This window comes from Pseudorasbora parva, chromosome 14, assembly GCF_024679245.1.
Source record: "Pseudorasbora parva isolate DD20220531a chromosome 14, ASM2467924v1, whole genome shotgun sequence".
NCBI classification, from domain to species: domain Eukaryota; kingdom Metazoa; phylum Chordata; class Actinopteri; order Cypriniformes; family Gobionidae; genus Pseudorasbora; species Pseudorasbora parva.
Window position 1 is genome coordinate 20,890,508 of NC_090185.1, and position 23,321 is coordinate 20,913,828.

General features: G+C 37.5%; 2 protein-coding genes across 2 annotated transcripts in view; one reads left to right on the forward strand and one right to left on the reverse strand.

Annotated features, from left to right (window-relative positions):
• The window catches only part of patj (PATJ crumbs cell polarity complex component), a 143,031-nt gene extending 134,574 nt beyond the window's left edge, over positions 1–8,457 (reverse strand). Inside the window, 5 exon segments of the mRNA XM_067415824.1 lie at positions 391–564; positions 5,783–5,961; positions 6,055–6,109; positions 7,625–7,779; positions 8,335–8,457. Of these exon segments, the coding sequence (XP_067271925.1) occupies positions 391–564; positions 5,783–5,961; positions 6,055–6,076 (375 nt within the window). The 5' untranslated portion in view covers positions 6,077–6,109; positions 7,625–7,779; positions 8,335–8,457.
• Positions 8,376–23,080, forward strand: tm2d1 (TM2 domain containing 1). Its single transcript, XM_067415832.1, has 7 exons — positions 8,376–8,537; positions 9,016–9,089; positions 11,882–11,990; positions 12,083–12,174; positions 16,220–16,293; positions 20,103–20,222; positions 22,610–23,080. The coding sequence occupies exons 1-6, from the start codon at positions 8,404–8,406 to the stop codon at positions 20,211–20,213; spliced, it is 594 nt and encodes a 197-aa protein (XP_067271933.1). The 5' UTR covers positions 8,376–8,403; the 3' UTR covers positions 20,214–20,222; positions 22,610–23,080.
• The last annotated feature ends 241 nt before the right edge of the window (positions 23,081–23,321 follow it).

The following is a 23,321-nucleotide window of genomic DNA, read 5'->3' on the forward strand; positions in this document are numbered from 1 at the left end:
CTAGCCTAGCTTTATGTTTGGGCGGTTTTACAATAAACAAACTGACAAACTAGTCAGCTAAACAAATGTATTTAAACACACCTACGGGAGAAGAGCCCGTACGGCCCACACAAGGACCTTCCGCTCTGTCTACGTCAAGCGGACATACTCGAAAAAAACTCTCCGAAACTTGTGAGAAACAGGAAGGAGTATTTTTGACACAGAAATACTCCATCAAACGTCCAACTTAGTGTTTGAAATTTGTCTATGTTTAGGATGGGAATCCAAGTTTTAACAGTGTAAAAAGCTCAGTATGCATTTTTTCTCAGTATGCCCCCCCCCCCCCCCTTAATAAAAACAACACTTATACAGAGAAAAATAACACAAAAGACATTGCTGCTGCATGTCCACCTTTGCTGTTGCGTGCATCCATCTCTGAAGCTGCTCTGAAGGCGTGTTAGTTGATGCTGTACCATTGGACACCAGGGATCCCAGGCTACTGGACGGACGACTGGCACTGACGATCAGCTGGCCCTTTCTGGAGAAACTGAACTCACTGCATGTGTCCGGAGGCAAGCTGTTTAACTGCAAAGCAGAGCGGACAAAGTCAATTCTAAAGATACACAGAAAGTTAATTGCATAAATATAAGATTAATATTTTCACAAGTACAAGTGTTATTATTATCTATTCAGCCTTATTATTACTTATTATAATGATTAATAATAATGGACCAAAAGAAATGTTTCCAAATTTGGTATGTAACTAAATATCAATTGTTTCCATTTAATAATTAGTTTGACAATTGATAATGCTACTACTAATAGTAATGAATGGATGAATGGATGGATGATCATTATTATTAATAATAATAATAATGGACCAAAATAAATGTTTCCAAATTTGTTATGTAACCAAATATCAATTGTTTCCATTTAATAATTAGTTTGACATATATTTGAAAAATACTAATAATAATACTACTAATAGTAATAAAACTAATAGAAAGAAAGAATATAATAAAAGAAAGAAAGTATAATAACAGCAACAATTAGTTGTATTATTATTATTATTGCATTATAAATATATTTAATACAAATTACTAAACAGGCACAATTAATTTATTACTAATAATTTTTATAATTATTTGTATTATTTTGTGTAATTAATAGAAGAGATGTAATAAATACCTAACTGTTTCAAAGGTAACACTTTATTGTTACACGTTACATGTAGTTACTGTAGTAATAACTATATAAATTATGCATAATTATACGCAACTAGTCCCGAACCACACCCTCATCCTAATCCTAACCCTATAGTAAGTACATGTAGTTAATTATTATTACTCATTACTTAAATGTATAATTACATTGTAACACGGACACCTTAAAATAAAGTGTAACCATTTCAAATATATATATTTATGTGATACCAATGTACTGTTCATCCAAAAGATAATAACCCGCAGAGGAGCAACCATGTCCTACAGGCAGAGGAAAGCAAGGAAAAAAATAAAAGGAAGAAAAAAAAAAAAATCAATACATTCCTCTGCAGTATTCGCTAGTCCCCAACAGGTAATGTATTAATGACCTTTAGACTCTTACTGTGGGAACTTATCAGTCTTGTGCTTATTTAGTCCGGGCTGACAGAGCAGGTTTCAGCCTATTTCATCGATACATCTCCGACAAGGCAGTTACTCAAACTGAGACAGTAGATATTAAGGCTTGATAGAAACTCCGGCTGTTGCCCGCCTCGACATACTTGATAGGTTTTTCACCTGACGCATTCATAGGCGCACGTCTGACCTTCCCAGCACTTAGAATATGAAGGCGAGCTTCCGTTATTGCCATTATCTTAATTTGGTGTGCGGATTGTTTATTGTAAAGAGGTTTCTTGTGTCAATAAAAACTCAGACTGAATACAAATAGGGACAAGGGACTTTCAGCATGCCGAGTATGCGGTTAAGAAACACATGGTCACAGGCCTGCAATCTGGGATGGATGCAAAATAAACATGGTATTGGAGTCTAATTAAATAATAATGGGATTTCTAGCCTGATTTGGCATCATGTGTAGACATATACAGTATAACATACTGCCCTTTTATCTGACTTTGGAGATTCTTTACCATTTTGATAAACTGAAACATAATTACTGCATTTAACTTTCCTCAATAATTACTGATGGAAGTGGAACGTTCTGTGGTGATCAATACGCAAAATAAAGAACAAACGAGGCAGCTCATTTCCATAATGGCCAACAGAATCTACCAAGAGCAGGGCAAAATAGCATAGGGTCACAAACAAGCGGAGGCTTAGCAGACAATATGCTCAGAAAACATTCCCGATAAGTGTACGTTTACACGACAACGATATAAAAAACCGATCCCCATTCACACGGACCTGTGAAAACAACTAAGATGCTGTATTATGCATATCAGGTCAGTAGGTGGCGATGTCACTTTGTTTGCAAAGAAACATTCACGCCTATAGACTGAACACGTAATATGCATATGAATAACATTACCGTTTGCGTTTTTGTCGTTTAAACAGACAATAACGGTATCGGTCTTTGAAACCCGTTTTCAAAAGTTTGGCATGTAAACGAATGGCCAAAATGCATTCAAAGTGTTCCATTTTAAGTTGAAAACACCGTCGTGTAAACACCCCCTAAATTAACACGAGTGGACCGAACTGTGACTTCCAACGGTTATGGTCTACTTGTTTGGTGCGCACCAGGGTTCGGATGACAGCATTCACTCTTATTCAAATTACCCACACTAACAGAACAATCGAACCAGAGTTTGTGTTAATTGAACCAAACATGCCACATGTGAACACACCCTTAGAATATCTGTACTTAAGTATTTTTCTCATACTGAATGTAGGCTCAATTATGCACTAGTCCACAACATCTAAAAGACATGCCAGTGAAAAACAAGAAACAGTCATCCTATTTGTATAATATCAATGTTAACACAACAGACTTAAACATCTACAAATACTCAAGTCTCAGAAAGGGCATAAGGATGTGTTCACACTTGGCATGTGGGGTTTGGTTAAAACAAACCCTGGTTCGATTGTTCTGTTAGTGTGATTCATTTGAATCAGTGTGAACGCTGTCATCTAGTGCGCACCAAACAAGAGGACCAAGACCCCTGAAAAGATGGGTCTTGGTCTGCTTCCAAACGAACTCTGGTGGAGTTCAAATGAAATATAAGAAGCAACATGCACCGAAGACATGAGGAGAAGAGATTCTAAAAAGGACAAGCATATGCTCACGTATACTATTTATTTCTCATTATATGCGTGATGTTGGCTATCACAGTTCAGTACAGGCATCAGAACCTCGTTTTCTCACAGCAGATCTTAGTCTGTGTGTGTGACGGAGGGATTCCTAATGGTGTTTTGACTCTTTTACACATTTTATAAGACCTTCATGATTTCTCAGCTGGTCTAAACACCATACGTAGGCTCCGCACATACAAGTGCATTTATCCCAGCACACAGCAGTTTTGGATGTTCAGTAAGTTCCGTCTCAAAATAGGCAATAAGTCATGAAAGCCGACCAATCCGGTTGTGAGCATATCCCTTTTTCTTTAGGTTTGGTGTTAAAAATGGCAATCTGAATGCATACTAGACCAGGACTAAATAGTTTTTTTTTTTGGTCCGGAGTCCGGACCAAACAAACCAAGCAATCTAAATGGACTGCATTTATATATCGCTTTTAACAGCGCCTATGGCCATCCAAAGCGCTTTACATTTTGCCTCACATTCACCCATTCATACACCGACAGCTGGGGTTAGGTGTCTTGCTCATGGACACCTCGACACTTGGTCAGGTGGAACCGGGGATTGAACCACCAACCTTTGGGTTTGTAGACAACCTACATGAACCACTGAGCCACTGCCGACCTATCTAAACTACAAGTGTAAACAATAAGTAAGTAAGTAATACAATAACCTTCACAAAGTAATCTTCAATATAACGGATACATAAAATAATGTTAAGTACAAACCCGATTCCAAAAAGGTTTGGGACACTGAATACAACAGAATACAACAAAGATGACATCAAATGTTTAAACTGAGAACATTTATAATTTTAAGGGGAAATTTGGTTGATTTTAAATTTTATGGCATCAACACATCTCAAAAAAGTTGGGACAATGGGCCATGTTTACCCCTATGTGGCATCCCCTCTTCTTTTTATAACAGTCTGCAAACGTCTGGAGACTGAGGAGACAAGTTGCTCAAGTTGAGAATTAGGAATGTTGTCCCATTCTTGTCTAATACAGGCTTCTAGTTGCTCAACTGTCTTAGGTCTTCTTTGTCGCATCTTCCTCTTTATGATGCACCAAATATTTTCAATGGGTGATAGATCTGGATTGCAGGCTGGCCATTTCAGTACCCGGATCTTTCTTCTACGCAGCCATTATGTTGTAATTGATGCAGTATGTGTTCTGGCATTGTCATGTTGGAAAATGCAAGGTCTTCACTGAAAGAGCTGACATCTGGATGGGAGCATATGTTGTTCTAGAACTTAGATATACCTTTCAGCATTGATGGTGCCTTTCCAGATGTGTAAGCTGCCCATGGCACACACACTCATGCAACACCATACCATCAGAGATGCAGGCTTCTGAACTGAGCACTGATAACAACTTGGGTTGTCCTTGTCCTTTTTAGTCTGGATTACATGGTGTCCCAGTTTTCCAAAAAGAACTTCAAATTTTGATTCGTCTGACCACAGAACAGTTTTCCACTTTGCCTTAGTCTATTTTAAATGAGAATTGAAAATGAGAGAAAATGCCTGCACTTCTGGATCATGTTTAGATATGGCTTCTTTTTGACCTATAGAGTTTTAGCCGGCAACGGCAAATGGCACGGTGGATTGTGTCCACTGACAATGTTTTCTGGAAGTATTCCTGAGCCCATGTTGTGATTTCCATTACAGTAGCATTCCTGTATGTGATGCAGTGCCCTGCAGAAACTCCTTTCTGATATCGCTCCACTATTTTTCGGCGCAGCATTGGGGGAATTGGTGATCCTCTGCCCATCTTGACTTCTGAGAGGGTTTTTTTATACCCAGTCATGTTGCTAATTGACCTAATAAGTTGCAAACTGGTCCTCCGGCTGTTCCTTATATGAACATTTAACTTTTCCATCCTCTTATTGCTACCTGTCCCAACTTTTTTGGAATGTGAAATCCAAGATGAGCCAATATTTGGCATGACTTTTCAAAATGTTTCACTTGCAACATTTGATATTATCTATATTCTATTGTAAATAAAATATAAGTTTATGAAATTTGTAAATTATTGCATTCCTGTTTTATTCACAAATTGTACAGGTTTGTTAAATGAAACAGTCACTAGACATGCTTGTTTCGGCCTCATCACCACCTTCAGCCATGTCCTCATCTCATAAAAGTAATTCCTGTGATTCACAACTACTTTCTAAAGCACTCACATTTCGCAAAGTAGCCTTATTGACAAGTTTGAGAAAGGACAAGACGCCCAAGATGCAGTACCTTCAACTAAATGGCACCTTGTTTTGTAGCAGAAAAAAAATGCTGCAGAAAAAGTTAGGTGCCATGCAGAACGTAATTAGTCGCATTACTCATTACAAATGAACTGGAGTAAAGATTACAAATACTCATTAAAAAATGTAGTCCAGTAGAGAGTATTGCAAAATACTCATTGCAAAATATACAGATGCAAATATACAAGTGGTTTGTGGCCTTGAAGCTCACAGGAGGGGTGTCTTTGAAGGTTTATACGCTGATTTAGTGCAAGTCTGACCTGGTCTTTAAGCTGTTTGACGGAGTGTTGCAGGGTGAGGATGTGGCCGAATAAAGGACTCTGCAGGGCTTCCCTCAGCGTGCCGAGCCTGTCGCTGTGGGTCCACTCTTCTCTCTGCACCAGCTTGGACTGCAGCCTTTCCAAGGCCTGGAGCACCTGCTGCCGCTCGGAAGCAGACACTGAGAATACACACACAGGCAAGATATTAACCATGCAAAGAAGTATTAAATACAGAATATGCTTCCGTGGATTAAAATTACAATTACTGATACCTGTCGGCAAGTTCTCATACATTGTCGTTCTCTTGATAGTTCAGTGCAGAGTGATCTGTGAAAGTGGATGGAAATGGATATTTGGACATTATTTGGACTTTTGATCTTAAATGTCCATGTCTTTTCACAAATATAACAATAATTATCATAATTAATTTAATGAATAAGACTGATCACTTGCACATATTAAGAATTAGTTCCCTTTAAAATGAAAATGACCTCATGATTTTCTCACCCTCAAGACATCCTAGGTGTATATGAAATTCTTCTTTCTGATGAACACAGTCAGATTTATATTAATAAATATTCCGATGTTTCCAAGCTTTATAATGGCAGTGAAAAGGGCTCATGAGTTTGAAGCTCAAAAAAGTTAATCCATCCATCCATCCACGTACTCCACGCGGCTCTGGGGGGGTAATAAAGGCCTTTTGAAGGGAAGCGATGTGTTTGTGTCCGAAAAAATATCCATATTTAACACATTATAAAGTGAAATATCTAGCTTCCGCCTTCCGTATTGAATTATCTATTGTTGCTTTCAGTAAGGCTATGTCTGTAAAAGGTCAAAAAAAATATTTTCAAACTAACTTCAAATTCTTTTTACATTAAATAAAGCAAATAATCTGCACTTGTCATACTTTTCCAGCCACAACACCGCCAAAAAAATAAAAAATAAAAATAAAAAAAACCTCACGCATTTCCATTGCGGCTGGTTAGTACAAAAAAAAAACTCTGATTAACATATCATTTTTATCACATGGTTAGGACAAAGTGAGCTATAGGGCTGTTTCAGTATTTGCATTGAATTTGTACTGTTGTTAAGTCTGTTGTAAAGTTCTTTTAGTGGATCTTAGTCCACATTTTGTTTAGATATAATATAATTATTTGGGAATGTCGTTGTTGTATGGCCAAAAAGCCATACCCTAGGTTTTTGTTTAACGCCGGCGCTGCTTTTTTTGTAAATTGAATACGAAAGGTGATCTGGCGGAGGCTAGATATTTTACTTTAAAACGAGATGAATATAGATATTTTTCTTACACAAACACTTTGCTTCAGAAGGCCTTTATTAACCCCCCGGAGCCATGTGAAGTATGTTTATGAGGGATGGATGCACTTTTTGAGCTTCAAACTAATGAGCCCCATTCACTGCCATTATAAAGGTTGGAAACATCAGGGTATTTATTAATATAACTCCAATTGTTTTCATCAAAAAGAAAAAAAAATCATATACACCTAGGATGTGAGTAAATCAAGGGGTAATTTTCATTGTAAAGTGATCTCATTCTTTAATCGCAACAACAACAACAAAAAACTGCTGCAATTAACAATATTTTAAATATATATATATTTCTAAATGTTGACTTCCATATTTTTGACTTTTGTATAACAGTGGGAACCGTGCAATGGTTATAATTCAAAATATATGCTGATATTATGTGTTTATTTTCATATTATCAAATATAAATTATAGCATTATTAATATAAGACTCTATCAATATCCTTCATAATATCAGATAACAGTTTCTGTTTACGTGAGCAACCATCCAAGCAAAAGTGAGAGTATTTAACTTACCTACAATGGCCATTCACTTGCTCTTGAGGTCAAATTAAATCTCTGTCGACTTAGACTCCCTCATAAAACACAGTCCAACATTTCAAGCGTTGTTTAGGGCTCAAAATGAGTCTGTTTTGTCTGTCCGTGTGTGTTTACACCTGCGCGAACCTCACCTGAAACCAGGAAGTGCGTTATCAATCAAGTTTCCGTGAACTTTATTAGAAGTTAAACACAATATAAGAACGAAACCATTAATAAACTTAAGGGTACATAAGTGTTTATATGTCTACTATCTAATTTAAGCGTTATTTATATCGTGGCATATAATATAAATAAAATAAACGGAATCAAACAGGTGCATAAGGGTAAAACACTGAGTCACCACTGAAATCAGTGCTGTAAAACTTCGTGACAGTGTAAATAAGACGTTAAAGAATCATTCTATCAATCGAAAAGTACTTTGCTTTAAAATTATAATCATAACTTATAAATAATAAAATACAACATCATACACAAACATGCTCCTGCTTCCCAATACAAAACCCCATTATGTGACACAGGCTAGCGCAGTTAGCCGGTTCTAAAGTTGATTATCAGCATTAAACACCGTGAATAAGTTTAACCGATACTTGGGTTTACGTGCAAACTTGATATACGGAACAATCCGGCTTTACTAAATATAATTATAAAGTTAAAGGCGTTAAATAAGAGAATTCTGAGAGACTTACGTGCTATGTACTCGGCGAATCTAGTGAACTGTTTCTTTAAGAGCCCCGGCAGTCACGTGACAATTCAACATGGCGTTGCACTGGAAGAGTTTGATGCGCTTTCGATCAGCAACACGGCCGCTGATCATCTTCACCTTCTGCCTTACTGTCATCCACAGCCTGGGAAATGATGTGGACAACTGTGATAAACTGCAGTTGGGACAATATCCTTTCAAAATCGCGTAAATATTATGGGATCGTTGAATTAGTAGCCTGCTAGCTAGCATTGTGGTTGTATTTGATGTTTGTTCATTATATAAATGTGCTAATTTAACATATAAGTCATTATTTGACATTTTTACGGTACAAATATTACGACTTGGCGTTTAGATTTGTGATTTAATAGTGTATAGAGTGATATTTACATAGAACTGTAATGTGTCCTACATAGCAGCATATATCGGTTTGTTCTGTTTAGAGACCTTTTGAAATATTTCAGAGTTGTATTTATTTTTATTTTCAGTTTTTTTACGTAAATTAATTACATTCCATGTCTGTCGATTACTGTCAAGCTGCTTTGAAACTATCTGTATTGTGAGCACAATAAAAATAAAGGTGACTTGAATTGACTATTGTAAATCAGCATCACTAATATTGCTTTAAAATTGAAATACTATTTGATTCCACCTTAACAGTGCTTAGGTATCTGTGTAATGGACCTAAAATAGATGATGCAACTCAAGAACCAGAAAACTGCAAGGACCGGTTGGCCTGGGGTTGGTCGACTTTCATGTTTCACTATTTAAAATGCTTGAAATGCTTCTACGTTCTTCTACATATTATAATGAAATATTTATTTAACATAATTTATTGTAATTTATACATATGAATTTGATTTTAACAGTGTAGACTATGAATATAGTACAACATAATAACATTTAATGTTTTTGAAAGAAGTCTCTTCTCATCAAGTCTTGAATCAAGTCATTTAATGATCTGTAATAGTGTGAAATATATTATATTATATTGTACAATTTAAATTCATGTTTTTTATATAATATACTTTAAAATAAAATGTATTTTTGTGATGCAAAGCTGAATTTTCATCAGCATCATTACTCCAGTCTAGTCACATGATCCTTCAGAAATCATTCTAATATGCTGATTTATTATCAATGTTGGAAATAATTAAGCTGTTTAATATTTTTTTTTATAACCTGTGCTACTTTTTCAGGATTTGATGAATAAAAAGTACAAAGAATAAAAAAAGAACAACATTTATTTAAAATAGAAATATTTTGTTACAATATACATTGGCATTTAAAAGTTCGGGGTGTTTTTTTTCTTTCTTTTTTCTGAAAGAAATTAATATTTTTATTCAGCAAGGATTTAAATTGATATATTATATCAATTGATATATTATTGATATATTATATATAAAAGATTTATAGTTAGAAAAGCTTTCTATTTTAAATTTAAATTTCTTTTTATTTAAAAATATTAAGCAGCACAACAATATATAAAATAGAAAACCATTATTTTAAGTTTTAATAATACTTCACATATTACAGTTTATTCTATATTTTTGATCAAATAAATTCAGGCTTGATGAGCATGAGAGGCTTTATTCAAAAACATTAAAAATAGTAATGTTTCCAAACTTTTCACCAGTAGCTTTTATTTGTGTAATAGTGTATAATATAGTATTCATATTATTATAATATTTTAATGTGTATATATTAGGGCTGCAACGATTCATCGAGTAACTCGAGTTAATCGAATCAAAAAAATCCTCGAGGCAAAATCATCTGCCTCGATGCTTCGCTTAGTCCATTTAACTACACACAGATATTGCAGAAAGACATTTTTTGTGTAAGGACTCGGAGTATGAGCGGATTGCGGTTATATCCGCGGTTCAGGTGCATAAACATCCCAAACATTGCAGGTGGATGAGAGAAATCGTTAATATGTTGATTTTAATAAAGACGCGGAACTCTCATATCACGCTAAAACGCAATGAATGCGTGTCGTTCTTTAACTTTCGTTTTCAGCTCATGTCGAGATCAAAGACCGCAATGCGAGAGAGAGAGAGAGAGAGCGGGCGGGCATCAGCACTGGTAATATCATTTAATATCGCTGTTTTTAAATGAAGAAAACTGTGTGTTGAGCTTCAGGATGCGACGCTGAACATTTAAGTTTCATTTGCGGCAGTTCACGCGTCAGCTGAGGAGATACGAGCAACTCCAAACACACGAACTCGATGGAGTTTGCAGCTTTGCACATGGATCACCGTCATTGTGATGTGTGTGAAATCTTTAATGAGACTTTATATATCCTACTTGATAATATCTTCGAAATGCACCATTAGATGTTCTCAATACTAGGCGCAACAAATATCAGAACAAGCTGTAACGCGCGCGCGTGTGTGTGTGTGTGTGTGTGTGTGTGTGTGTGTGTGATGAGCAGCGCTCGTGCTTTCAGAGCTCAGAGCTGCGTGCTTTCATTGATTTGTGTAATTTAAATATCACACTTTAATCATATTTATAGCTACTAACTTAAAACAAGCTGTGTTACAATGATGAATGATTAGCTCAAAAGATCAGCATGTGTGATGTACTTTAACTGAATTAAACATAGCTCGCGTTTGATCACGTTCTAGCGGTTATTCCTCCGTGTGATGTATAGGTTGTCGACCCTGGTTTATGTAAATGTAATTTTGCCCAAATATTTTTTTTTGTTCTGTTTAGCAACCTACTTCAGTGTAGCTAATATGTGACGATAGCATCGCGCTTAACACGGAGGATTTGAAGTTGTGACCACCTGGTGCGGATGGATGGTTTGCTTCTAACAGCTGATTCGGTGACGATAGAGCTGATCCGCTCATCTCTTGTTCCAAGTTAACCTGTCCAATATGTTTTGCTTCAGTAAAGGAGTAAATAAGACAGTAAATGCTTATGTCATGCCTGAGCTGAAGCTGATACATGAAAGTTAAGTTGCACAACATAAATACAATGTTTAGTTATTTATATTATTTATAGAATATTTATAGAATATTAGAATATTTATATTATATAGAATTTATAGAATATTTATATTATTTATATTGGCATTATTGTTATTTATATTACTACTATTTAGATTTATTGGTTGTAGGTTTAGTTTTAGATTGAACTATGTTTACCTTTTTAAAGTAATTTGAAATAGATTTTTATTTAATATAATATGGCAATTGTATGCATTAAAATTGTTTAGTTTCACAGTTATTAATGTATGCAATTTCAGCAATAAAACTTAATTTTTCTAAAAAGAAGACAAATTAGATGTTAATTTTAAGATACGCGTCTTAGTGTCTCTTAGTAATAATTACTTAGTAAGTAATTATTATCCGATTAATCGATTAATCGATCGATTAAGTGGTAGATTAATCGATTACAAAAAGAATCGATAGCTGCAGCCCTAGTATATATTTTAAAAATATATATATTAGAATAAAAAATGAATGGGTCTATAATGCCAGAATATGTCCTACATAAGTGATAAATTAAATCGGTATGTGTTGTCATTGCAGTGGAATGCCTGCCTGCTCCAAACATCAGCTGTCGGCTGTCGAATGGAACACAGTTTAAATTCAGCGGTGTAGAGGTGGGGTTCAACAAAAGCATCCCATGCCGAAATGTGTAAGTCAAGTTTTCTGTTACTTTTTTTTTTTTTGGTTTGTTTGTTTATTTGTTAATAATCTGTTAATATCTTTTGTTTTGTCTTCAATTAGGAGTGGTTACTCATACAAAGTGGCTGTTGCTCTGTCACTCTTCCTGGGATGGATTGGGGCGGATCGGTTCTACTTGGGATACCCGGCCTTGGGTAAGAAAGTACTGTCTGTACTGTCGAACTTGAAATCTACTGTCGAAATCGAACTTGGATAAATGTGTAGGTCACTAGGCCATGGATCCAGAAAAGAAAAAAAAATCAGCTTTTTCTGGCAACCATTGCATTTACCCATCCCTAATAATCAATAACAATCTCAAAATGATTCATAACTGTGTCTGTATTCGTATAAAACCGGAAGTGGTGCTTTAACCGGACGTTTTTGCATTTTTATTAGACAAAACTGTTACGTCTATGGTTTTACATGCACTGCCTATCTTCGTTTCCTTCGTAGTTATCAGTGAACAAATATACCTTGTATAACTGAAAAAATAATTATTTTTATTATGATAAGATGTATACAAATATCTTTGCCTTTGTAGATGGTGCTTCGAGATGGACTGTTGTGACCCAAATTTGAGTCCCGACTCGGAGACCTTACTCTATTTAATATCATCTAATTAGAACTATTATACTCAATGTTAAATAAAAGAAAGTTGTACTCTATAAATAAATGATTTGAGAACAAGGAAGTTGAAAGAAAATATTCAGTCAGTGTTTGAAAATTGCAAGTTTTACAATGCATACAAATGCAAATCTGAACAAATTATAGAAATCTCAAGAGAAAGAGCTAGGCAGAGAAATATCATGTAGCCTATCATATAAGGTTTAAAACATTTAAATAGACATATGAAGTAGTAGAAAATGTGCATGATTCTGTATCTCGGTTGATTATTACTCTACAGAGAGCTTTATGATAGACGGCAATGTGGATATTTGATTTGCGATGGTCCTGTGCGTATTTCATTCGTTCATGTAACTATGATATATATACAGAAATATACATATTAAATAATAGAACGTGTGTATAATGTGGCATTTTAGTGAATATTACTCTTGCCAACTTCTGATTCCTGAGAAACGCACGCAGACGGCAGCGCGGCTATTTGATTTGTGCTCGATTCAGTCATAAAGTTTACACTCAATCCCTTCACACACTCATTATTGCGTATTGATTTTAGATGTTTATGTATAATATCCCCTGGCACACCTGTTATCCAGCAAACACGAGGAATGACTGTGTCAGCCCAAGATTTTTTTTATTATTCAGCAGTTATTCATTTTGAAGCTATTATCCGTGCCTTTTGCCGAATATGGTATTCAGCTTCGGGCACATCCCTACATGAACATATCTCGTGCTAGTGCTGCACTATAACTCAAGGGACCTTTAGAACAGACAGAATCAGTCCTGGATGTTCTGCCGTTGACATCATCGCTCGCCTCCTCTCCAAGGACACACCTTTTGGCCAGATGTTCTCTGAGTAAGACTGCACCAATCTTGATATTTTTCTTGCACTACTATTGATTTAAAGAGATAGACATACTCATGGTCAGCACTGACATGGAAATCTGATTTGATACCAGTAAGATGATGATGATGATATTTCTGGCCTGTAGCCAGTATGATCAAGGTTTGACCAATGGGTTTTTTTTAATTAGTTTTTTTTTTTTCATAAGGCCAATCCTGCTAATGATGAAACTTGTAGACTAGGGTGGCAGATGTAATCTTGAATTGTCTTTTTTCTTCTTCTTTTTTTACACAGTTTAACAATAGATGTAGACAAAATTACAGACTTTAAGTAAGCACTTATTTTACAAAATATTTCTTAAATTCACTAAAAATGTAATCTGTTTCACTGTTATTTTAGGATTATTTATTTACTGTATTATACTGTAATAGTTTTTATTAATATTTTAAATTAGCTTTTATAGCTACAGTTTTACCCTTTGCATTTTTTGCTTTTGTCATTTTTATTAGTGTTTAGTGTTATTTTAGTAGTATTTTTATTTTATTTTACTTAGTAATTTTAGTACTTATTTCAGTTAGACGCCAAGGCAATATTTCTAATTTGTGTTTATTAATATTTAATTTTATTTTAATTAACAAAAATGTTTAAATAGTTTTAGTTAACAGTTATATCTGTTAAGTAGACTTGGAAGTGACACTAATAGGGCACAGTTATACAATTAAAAATCCATTAGAATTTTACTACAAGTCCAGTAAATAATTACTACATATATATTTATGAAATTCAGTCTACGGGGAAAAAAAACTTAACTAAAGCATTGGGGCATAAATTTGGGGAGAATTTTAGGGGGGAAAGGTCTTTAATTGTCATGAAATTAATGTCTAAATGCAAAAAAAAACTTCTTGGTTGTTTATATTTTTAAGCAGTATTAACTTCGGAATTTCGGAGAAAGCTTGTTTCCGCCACTGAATATAAAAAAGGGCAATTGATAGCAATCTCTAAGGTTTCTCAGTAAGAGAAGAATAAAAAAGAAGGGCAATTTTTTTTTCTCACAATTGCGAGTTATAAAGTTAGAATTGTGAGATATATAAAATTAAACTCACAATTCTGAATTGTGACTGTTCTGTTCTGGACTTTATGTGTCACAATTCTGAGAATAAAGGTCAAAATTGCAAGAAAAAGTCTAAAAAACATTTAAAAGATAATTACAGTTTTTTTGTTTTATGTTATAAAAAGTCAGAATTGCAAGTTTTATATCTCAAAATTCTGACTATTTCTCACATTTGTGATGGGGGAAAAAGTCTGAATTATGAGATAGTCGCAATTATTTTTTTTAATAGTTTTTATTCCGTGGTGGATACAAGCCTCAATCAGCACATGTCCTGGATTTTAACAGATTTTGTGGGATACGGACTAAAAGGCCACAAAATATTTGATGAAAGTTTCATTTTGATTAAAGACTGGTGGTTCAAGCGTTCCTTCCACTTTGACCAAGATGTAAACCATCCCCTAAATATCTACGCCTGTTTTGAAAATAAACACTTTTAAGAAAAGGTACATGCTGTTCAATTGTGAGGCCTACTAGTATCAGTCCTTACAGAGTTGTAGGTCACATGCTGCTTTTCAGAATATGTGAAAAAACATGAATTACCCTTTTTTGAGCACCTTGCTCTTTTTTTGGTACCAACTGTTTTAACAAATGAATCTGCGTGTGACAACTAATTAACTAAAACAGTTCTCTTTACCATAAGATCTCATGGTGTTCGCCTGTCCCATGGTGCAATTATTGTCATCGCATGCAGATGAGTTCAAGTAGCACATCTAAATCCCAAGGTTAGGCGGTATACAGCGGGAAGCGCAGTCTTTCTGCCTCTCTCCATGTTTTAAGGACTTCCTGATCAATTAAGCACCTGCGTCAGGACAAAAGGGCCTGGTTGTTGAAGGTCCCCCTTGTTCCTGGCTTCTTTGTGCGAGGAGCGCCGGCGTTTGTGAAAGGCAGGCTCACACCGCGCTGGAGTCAGTTGTATAGACGTGTTCATTGAGAGCGTAATAGCCCAGCAGCTCTGGGGTCAGTCCAGACCAGGTGTGGCTCAAAGGAAGGCTCGGACTTGTTGAGAAGACATTCTGCAGGTGGCTTTTTTGATAGCCGTCCTGGAATCAACATGCCTAAACCCCTCAATGACCAATTATAAGTAATATTAGGGATGATTAGCAGCAATTATGTTTGAATCGCAGGATGGAAGGGGGTTTTTCATTGACTGCAGATCTCATGGGCTCCTGATGGTGTTTCAAATGATCGCTCTATGGACATCCAAAGTAGGCCTACTTAAATTTAAACCAAAATTGTTTATTTTGTGGCAATTATGTCATTTTACCTTGGCTCATGAGTATTAAGTGACAGTCTTACTTTATTTGCTGGAAGGCAGGTGAGTCTTTAATGCTCAAAATTCTTCACGTGCAGCACATTGATTTCAGCTCTATGAATTGGCTGATTATTATAATTTGACCTTACAGCCTTGCACGGTAGTTTAACAGTCTGCGCTAATGCAAAAATGAAAAGAAAAAAACATTTCCTTAGGTGCACGTTTAATAGCTTTGCCCTCAAAATTGTTTTTCCTTGTGGTCATACAGAGAAGCCAGAGAGAAAGTGTTTTTGGACACAAAGTGGTTATGATGGAAAGCTTTTCAGTATGTTCTGAGTTAACGTGTGATCACTCTTTGTTTGTTCCCAGGCCTGCTGAAATTCTGCACTGTGGGGTTCTGTGGAATTGGAAGCTTAGTGGACTTCATGTTGATATCCATGCAGGTAAGAGATTTTAATTTCCAGGTTTTGGCCTATTTATACATGTTTACTTCTCCTTCTGCATTTTAATTATTTTATTCTCGTTACTAATACCTAATTTAATAGTTATTGGGTTTTCATTTTTATTGGCTGAGATGGCTTTACACTGAGGGTAGAAATAGTAGAGACTTCTAACAAAAACTATCAAGATGTATGGTTTATATTTGGAAAAATATGAATGGATGTGGGATGGATGGATATTACGTGTGATGAATGTGGGATGGACGGATGTGTGATGGACCATGTGTGATGGATGGATGTGTGATGATGGATGTGTGATGGATGGATGTGTGATGGACCATGTGTGAGGGACCATGTGTGATGGATGGATGTGTGATGGATGGATGTGTGATGGATGGATGTGTGATGATGGATGTGTGATGATGGATGTGTGATGATGGATGTGTGATGATGGATGTGTGATGGATGGATGTGTGATGGATGGATGTGTGATGATAGATGGATATGTAATGATATGTAGATATGATGGATGGATGTGGGATGGATAGATTAATTGATGGATGGATGGACAGATGTGTGATTGACGGATGTGATGGATGGATGGATGGATGGATGTGGTATGGATAGATTAATTGCTTGATAGGTGGATGGATGTGTGATAGATAGATAGATAGATAGATAGATAGATAGATAGATAGATAGATAGATAGATAGATAGATAGACAGATAGATAGATAGATAGATAGATAGATAGATAGATAGATAGATAGATAGATAGATAGATAGATAGATGGATAAATGTGTGATGGATGGGTGGATGTGGGATGATAGATTGATGGATGGATGGATGGATGTGGGATGGACGGACGGATGTGTGATGGACGGACGGATGTGTGATGGATGGGTGGATGTGGGATTGGGATGATAGATTAATGGATGGATGGATGTGGGATGGATGGACAGATGTGTGATGGACGGACGGATGTGTGATGGATGGACGAATGTGTGATGGATGGACGGATGTGTGATGGATGAATTTGTGGATGGATGGACGGACGGATGTGTGAGTGATGGATGGACGGATGTGTGATGGACGGATGGATGGATGTGTAATGGATGGATGTGTAATGGATGGACTGATGTGTGATGGATGGATGTGTAATGGATGGATGTGTGATGATAGATTAATGGATGGATGGATTGATGTGTGATAGATGGTTGGATGGATGTGTGAGATGGATGAACTGATGGATATGGGATGGACAGATGTGTGATGGATAGATTAATGGATGGATGTGTGATGGACGGACGGATGTGTGATGGATGGATGAATGTGTGATGGATGGATGGATGTGGGATGATAGATTAATGGATGGATGGATTGATGTGTGATAGACAGATGGATGGATGAATGTGTGATGGATGGATGGATGTGGGATGATAGATTAATGGATGGATGGATTGATGTGTGATGGATGGATGGATGGATGGATGGATGTGTGATAGACAGATGGATGGATGTGTGATAGATAGATGAACAGATGGATGTGTGATGGACAGATGTGTGATAGATAGAAGAATGGATGAATGTGTGATGGATGGATGGATGGATGGATGTGTTCGTTATGGATAGATGCAGCCCTGGCTATATGGTTTATATTTGAAAAAAAATGATATGTTTATAGATGAATGAATGGATGTGACGTTTGTGCCATTAATATATGTGCTGTAAGTCACTTTGGATAAAAGCGTCTGCTAAATGACTGCTAGCTTACACTGAGTATATTAGAGCAGTAACACTGGGAGGCTCTTTACCCTCCGCCCTATAAATGAGCTGCAGACACAGAGACTCAGCACTGACTTGTACTTCAATGCCTGTGTTTGTATTCAGTGGCACCTGTGTCTCTCCTCCGGTGGCTCCAGCACTGTGAAAGGAGCTAATGAGAGCGTCGTTTGTTTTCGCCTCCTCCTCCTCCTCCTCATGTCCCAAGCCGCACGCTCCCACGGGACTCCCCTAACCTCCATTAAAGGCCCCCTACACCTGACAAGAGAAAAAAGCCGCTCCATTTGTCATCTTGTTAGGCCTAACCTCACCCTCTCCACTCTCATTAAGCCTCACAGGCCTGAATGAATCTATACATGAGAGACGTATGCTCACTGGTGCCACTTCCACATGCCACCGATGACAGATATTTATGGCAAGCTCTTATGCATGTTGAAGGATGGCTCCAGGAATAATTATTACACGTACTTACTTCAGAAATCCTCCGGCTGCTGCGTCATATGTTGGAAATGTTTGCGTCCCCTGCCGCTGGTTAGTTTTTTTGTTATGTGTTCGGATGCGTCCGAACTACGAAACGCCGAGGGAACAGTAACTTGATGTTTTCAGACAGGACAGGACAGCGTGTTACGATAGCTTATTCGTCGTATATATGTGAACTTTTTGCCATTTATAAGCTTTAAAAGTTCTGGCATTTCAAATTTACCGACTACTATAAACATTGTGTGCCTCAAGTCCTCTGTACCTGGTTTGATTATTCGTAGCCGCTTGCGAAACAATACCTGTCCATCCATTGACAATTTCATGCTCCTGCTGGTTTATCATGACTCCTTCAGTTGTTTTGTGTTCCTGCTCTTTCCTAGCCGCAGTGGATAAATAAACCAAGCTTTTATTTTATTTTTAAATGGCCGTGGCGGCTTTGATTAACAGGGCCACTGCAGTGTTTATTGTTCTCTTAATGTCTTATTGAAGGCCCTGGGAGAGCAATGCTTTTAAGAAGTGCCTCTGGCAGCCAAAGCTGTCATGCGCTAACATTCTCAATTAGCTGTCGACTGTCGCGCCTCTTCGTTTTTAAATTGTGACACTTTTGATAAAGGGTGTCCCCTTCCCCCGGGACCCCATTTGCTTTCTAAAACCCCATATTTTATACTCCAAACTACCTTTGCTAAGAGCTGTGTCATTCGGGAAATGCATCTTTGAGAACTAATGAATAAACACCTGGGACATGTTACTGTTATTTATATTCATCGATATTCCCTCCTGCGCCACATTTCAACCCCTTGAAAGTAATGACGCAAGATTAATGGCACTGAAACTTTAGGTTTGAGAGTGGATGAATCAAGTGAGTTTGATGGATCGGATGTTAATGCTATGAAGGGACACGAACGTGTGTGTTCAAGAAACTCGACCCAACTAGACAACTCTCGGCCCGATACCATTGAGAGAGGAAATGGCTTGTATTGGGCCGCTGCCAGATGAGCGCTAATCTCGATATGGTAGAACACAGCGACTGTGTTTGGTGGGGCTTTTCTCCCTCCACCAGATGTGTGTTCTCATTATCATCCCGTCCCAAAGCGGAGCGCAGCAGAGCCGGCAGGGCCAGGTGTTGGGCACGCACGCCTGCAGGAAGCCATTGCGCTGTCTTTGTGCGTCAATCCAAGCATGTTGCTCGTATAGAAGCTGATCTCAGAACTGGCACGGGCCCCAGTTTGGGCTCTAGGCTCATTCCTGAAACTCTGATCTGGGGACTGTCCTTCGGGACACTCCTCCTCACTAGGACTCCGAAAGCAACCTCAATTACAGCACTGCCTGGGGTTAAACTTAAATTGCTTCCAATTCGGCATTACTGTCTTATAATTCAATTGCACGAGCATGAGCCATCTGAGGAGGACGATAGACCCAACCAGCCCACCTGGTAATCATCATTGTGTAATGTGGAATCATGTAATTGTCTGGTGAAAGATTACATTGTTATGTAGGTCTCCCTACGCCGCTCTGACATTCAAGACTCGTTTTGTTTGCTCTGGCATAGATTGTGGGTCCATCAGATGGGTCGGATTACATCGTGGACTACTACGGGGCACGCCTCACCCGTCTTTCGATTACAAACGAGACCTACAGAAGAACACAGCTCTCTCCTTGAAGACACAAGGTGAGGATCTCTTTGTTAACGCTGTAAAAACCGTATCCGGGGTTGGACTGGAGGGTTATGAACTTAGTCACACGGCAGTGTCGAGAGAACAGGACAAGGGGCGTGTGGGTAAGTGGCACATTTTGAAAGTTCTTCAAAGACTTCTTAATACCGCGCTGAGTCAAGGTCAATGGGGATCTCGAGTGACCTCCTGAGGTATCAAAGCAAACTGGCAGACCAAGGACACCTTCAGCTGTGATCTAAGCCCTGTCCACAGGCCCTCACTCTTCTGTTCCCCAAAAGGGGCTCCCTGCTCTGGGGAGAGAGAGCGATTAAATGTCAAACGTGCCGAGAGGACGTTGGGAAAACACGGTGAGGTCGTGAGATTGCATTTATTATGGCTGGCACCAGGACTGCATCTGTTGAATTTTGTCCTGGTACCCCACACACACGTTTTTACAGACATCCCCCATATCCAAAAGAAAATAGTGGCCGCGTTCTAGACGATTTCTTATATCTGTGTCTGTCCCCTATCAGTTTCTGTTTCCTGCCAGTTCGGTTCCCTGGTTAACATTAGCTGCAGCGGGGGTAATGGCGGTGACAGGGGTGTTATGTGGAATGGGACCCATGTGGAGACCATTACTTGCTCTCCTGTGTTTACATAGTTCCGGCGTAAGACTCAGAAGAGACAAGGTCTCAATCCCAAATCATTCATTTGCCACATCTCCGTAAGGACACTTTCATGAAGCAAGTCTAGTCTGAAAGCAGAGGCATTTTCAGTGGAAAGCGGTCACTGACTAGGTTTATCCGTGTTTGACTTAAAAAAAATCTGGCCATCACCTTACACCATCATCCTTGCTATTGCCTTTGCAGCCTGACCCTGACTAGTTGATCTAACATTAGATACGGTACATAGACAAAACAGCCCAGAAGATCTTTAGAAGATCCCAAGGTAGATCTAGAGAAAGTACTTCAGATGTAGATTATTTAGGGTTAGTCTCGAATAAACCACCTAGATTATGATGATCTACACCCAGATTTAGACAAACGTCCAGTCAAATGCAGTCCTTGTACACTGAAAATTGTATCTTTAGGGGAACAAAAGCTCATCACTGGGGAAGTACACTTAAAGTACCTTCTTTACCCCTAAAATGTGCATATTAGTACCTTAGAGTAGTAATACTTAAACGCACACCTCGGGTCTTTAATGACCTGGGATACCATTCACTACCGTCCTCTACATACATTTTTTATGTCTATATACTTTTTCATACATATGTTCTACATATTTTTTCAAGTTAGACATCAACCTTCTAGTATTCCTCAATCAATTAATTATAAACAATGTACAAATTAAAATGATAAAAGTGCCTGTTTTCCCAGTCGTTTTTTGTAAACCATTTTTAAAGGGTCGCTAAAGACCCGAGGTGTGTAACAGTGTTAGTATTTTTTTTTCTGCACCATAATAATTGAATCTTTGATGACTGAATAAGTGCAATTTACCTTTATTCTGCAAGGTGGCAATATCTGAAACGAAGTGGCGTTTCACTCATAGTTACTGCAGGCAGAAAACAAAAAAAATAGAAAGTATCATCAGCAAAACTTGAAATTGCTCTGCGATTTACTGCAAGCCAATTCACTGTTACTTGATGGTGGATCTGGTAAAGCTGTCAGCGATAAAAATATTGATTTTGAAGATTTTGAAAATGATAGTTTTGAGAATATGTTTGAGATTGCAAATTTGAGGCAGATGTTGAATGTGCTGGGAAATGAGCTCTGATGGGGACCGTGATGATATAAAACATCTGCTCGAACTGAACCCTTCCAAGCTCCATAAGGTAACATAGTATGCTTGATTTTTATTCTTTTGTAAGTCACACTAATATCAGAAGAGTTTTAAAATATATCGCAACAGGTAAAGATCAGTGTTTGGTCGCTAAAGACCCAAATATGTAATAATGATTGGTAAAACATTTACGCATTTAAGGGTTAAGTACTACTATGAACCTTTTAAGTTGCAAAAAAAAGGTACTAAGATGTCCCATTGAGGGTACTACCTCAGTTATAAGCTGTTGTATTTTTGCAGATGTTTTCTGACAATGTACCAGGCCATGAAAACCTCCAATTAATGTCCTAGAACCAGCAACTTAATCCTTTTTCGGTTTTTCTATGCTTCAACCTTATAAATGGGTTTCCCATGTTTACATCAGCTCTGGAATGAATCCAGAAGCCCAAATGATGTTCTTCTTCGTATAGGAAAAATGACACTGATCCATTTCAGCATTGGAAACGTTCCCTGCCACATGTGTCTCCTTCTTCAGTGTGGGAAGAGACTGATTTATCCTCTGCTTGTGTTATCCTGGACCTGTTCCCAAACAGAACTAACTCTTTCCATTCTGCTGTTTCAGGTGGATCCCAATGAGATGACCCACCAATTGTACAGGATCGTGTTATGTAAATGCCATCTTTTCTTTGGATACGCCTTTGCCGTTTCCAAACACAGAGACACATGGACATGCCAAACTACGCTCTGGGAAAGACTATAGTCCATGTCTTCTGGAGTTTGTGAATAAGGCTCATGTATGTGCTGAGCTGCATTGGTCCCACTGCTCAAGTTCAGCACGGAACCTTGCATAGCTGTTTTTTTCCACTGGGCCTCTATCACTCTCTCTCCCATCAATCATCATTCTCTTCCTTTGAGTCATGCTGCTGGAATGTAGTCCATCATTTGTTTCTTTTCATTCCGTGCCCACACTAGCTTTACATCGTTGGACATTTTGTGATGTTTTGATGTTATTTAAACACTGTAAATAAAGTTTTAATATAATTTTCTGTGCTAGCATGTTTTGTACTTTTCATTGAGATGCACAACTTATCAGTTTCTGTATTGGAACCGGCTTATTTTGTCACTGGGCTGAATTTTATTTGATATAAAAAGGTAATTTGGGGGGGATTGGGTGATGTAACGATAATGGAAACGATAATCCTCAGGCTGAAGGGAATGTGTGTACAGTAGAGGGCGCAGCTCAAACAAACCTTTTGACTGCTACCATTCTGGATTGCAGGAGAAGAAAGTTTAACACAACCAATACAAATCTAAAATAATTTTTGCTTACGATT

Excerpts from the sequence above, each read along its gene's own strand:
- tm2d1 (XM_067415832.1), top strand. The coding sequence starts at position 8,404 with ATGGCGTTGCACTGGAAGAGTTTGATGCGCTTTCGATCAGCAACACGG. Across the intron at positions 9,090-11,881 it reads CAAGGACCGGTTGGCCTGGG|TGGAATGCCTGCCTGCTCCA; the intron begins GTTGGTCGACTT and ends TTGTCATTGCAG. Across the intron at positions 16,294-20,102 it reads TCATGTTGATATCCATGCAG|ATTGTGGGTCCATCAGATGG; the intron begins GTAAGAGATTTT and ends GCTCTGGCATAG.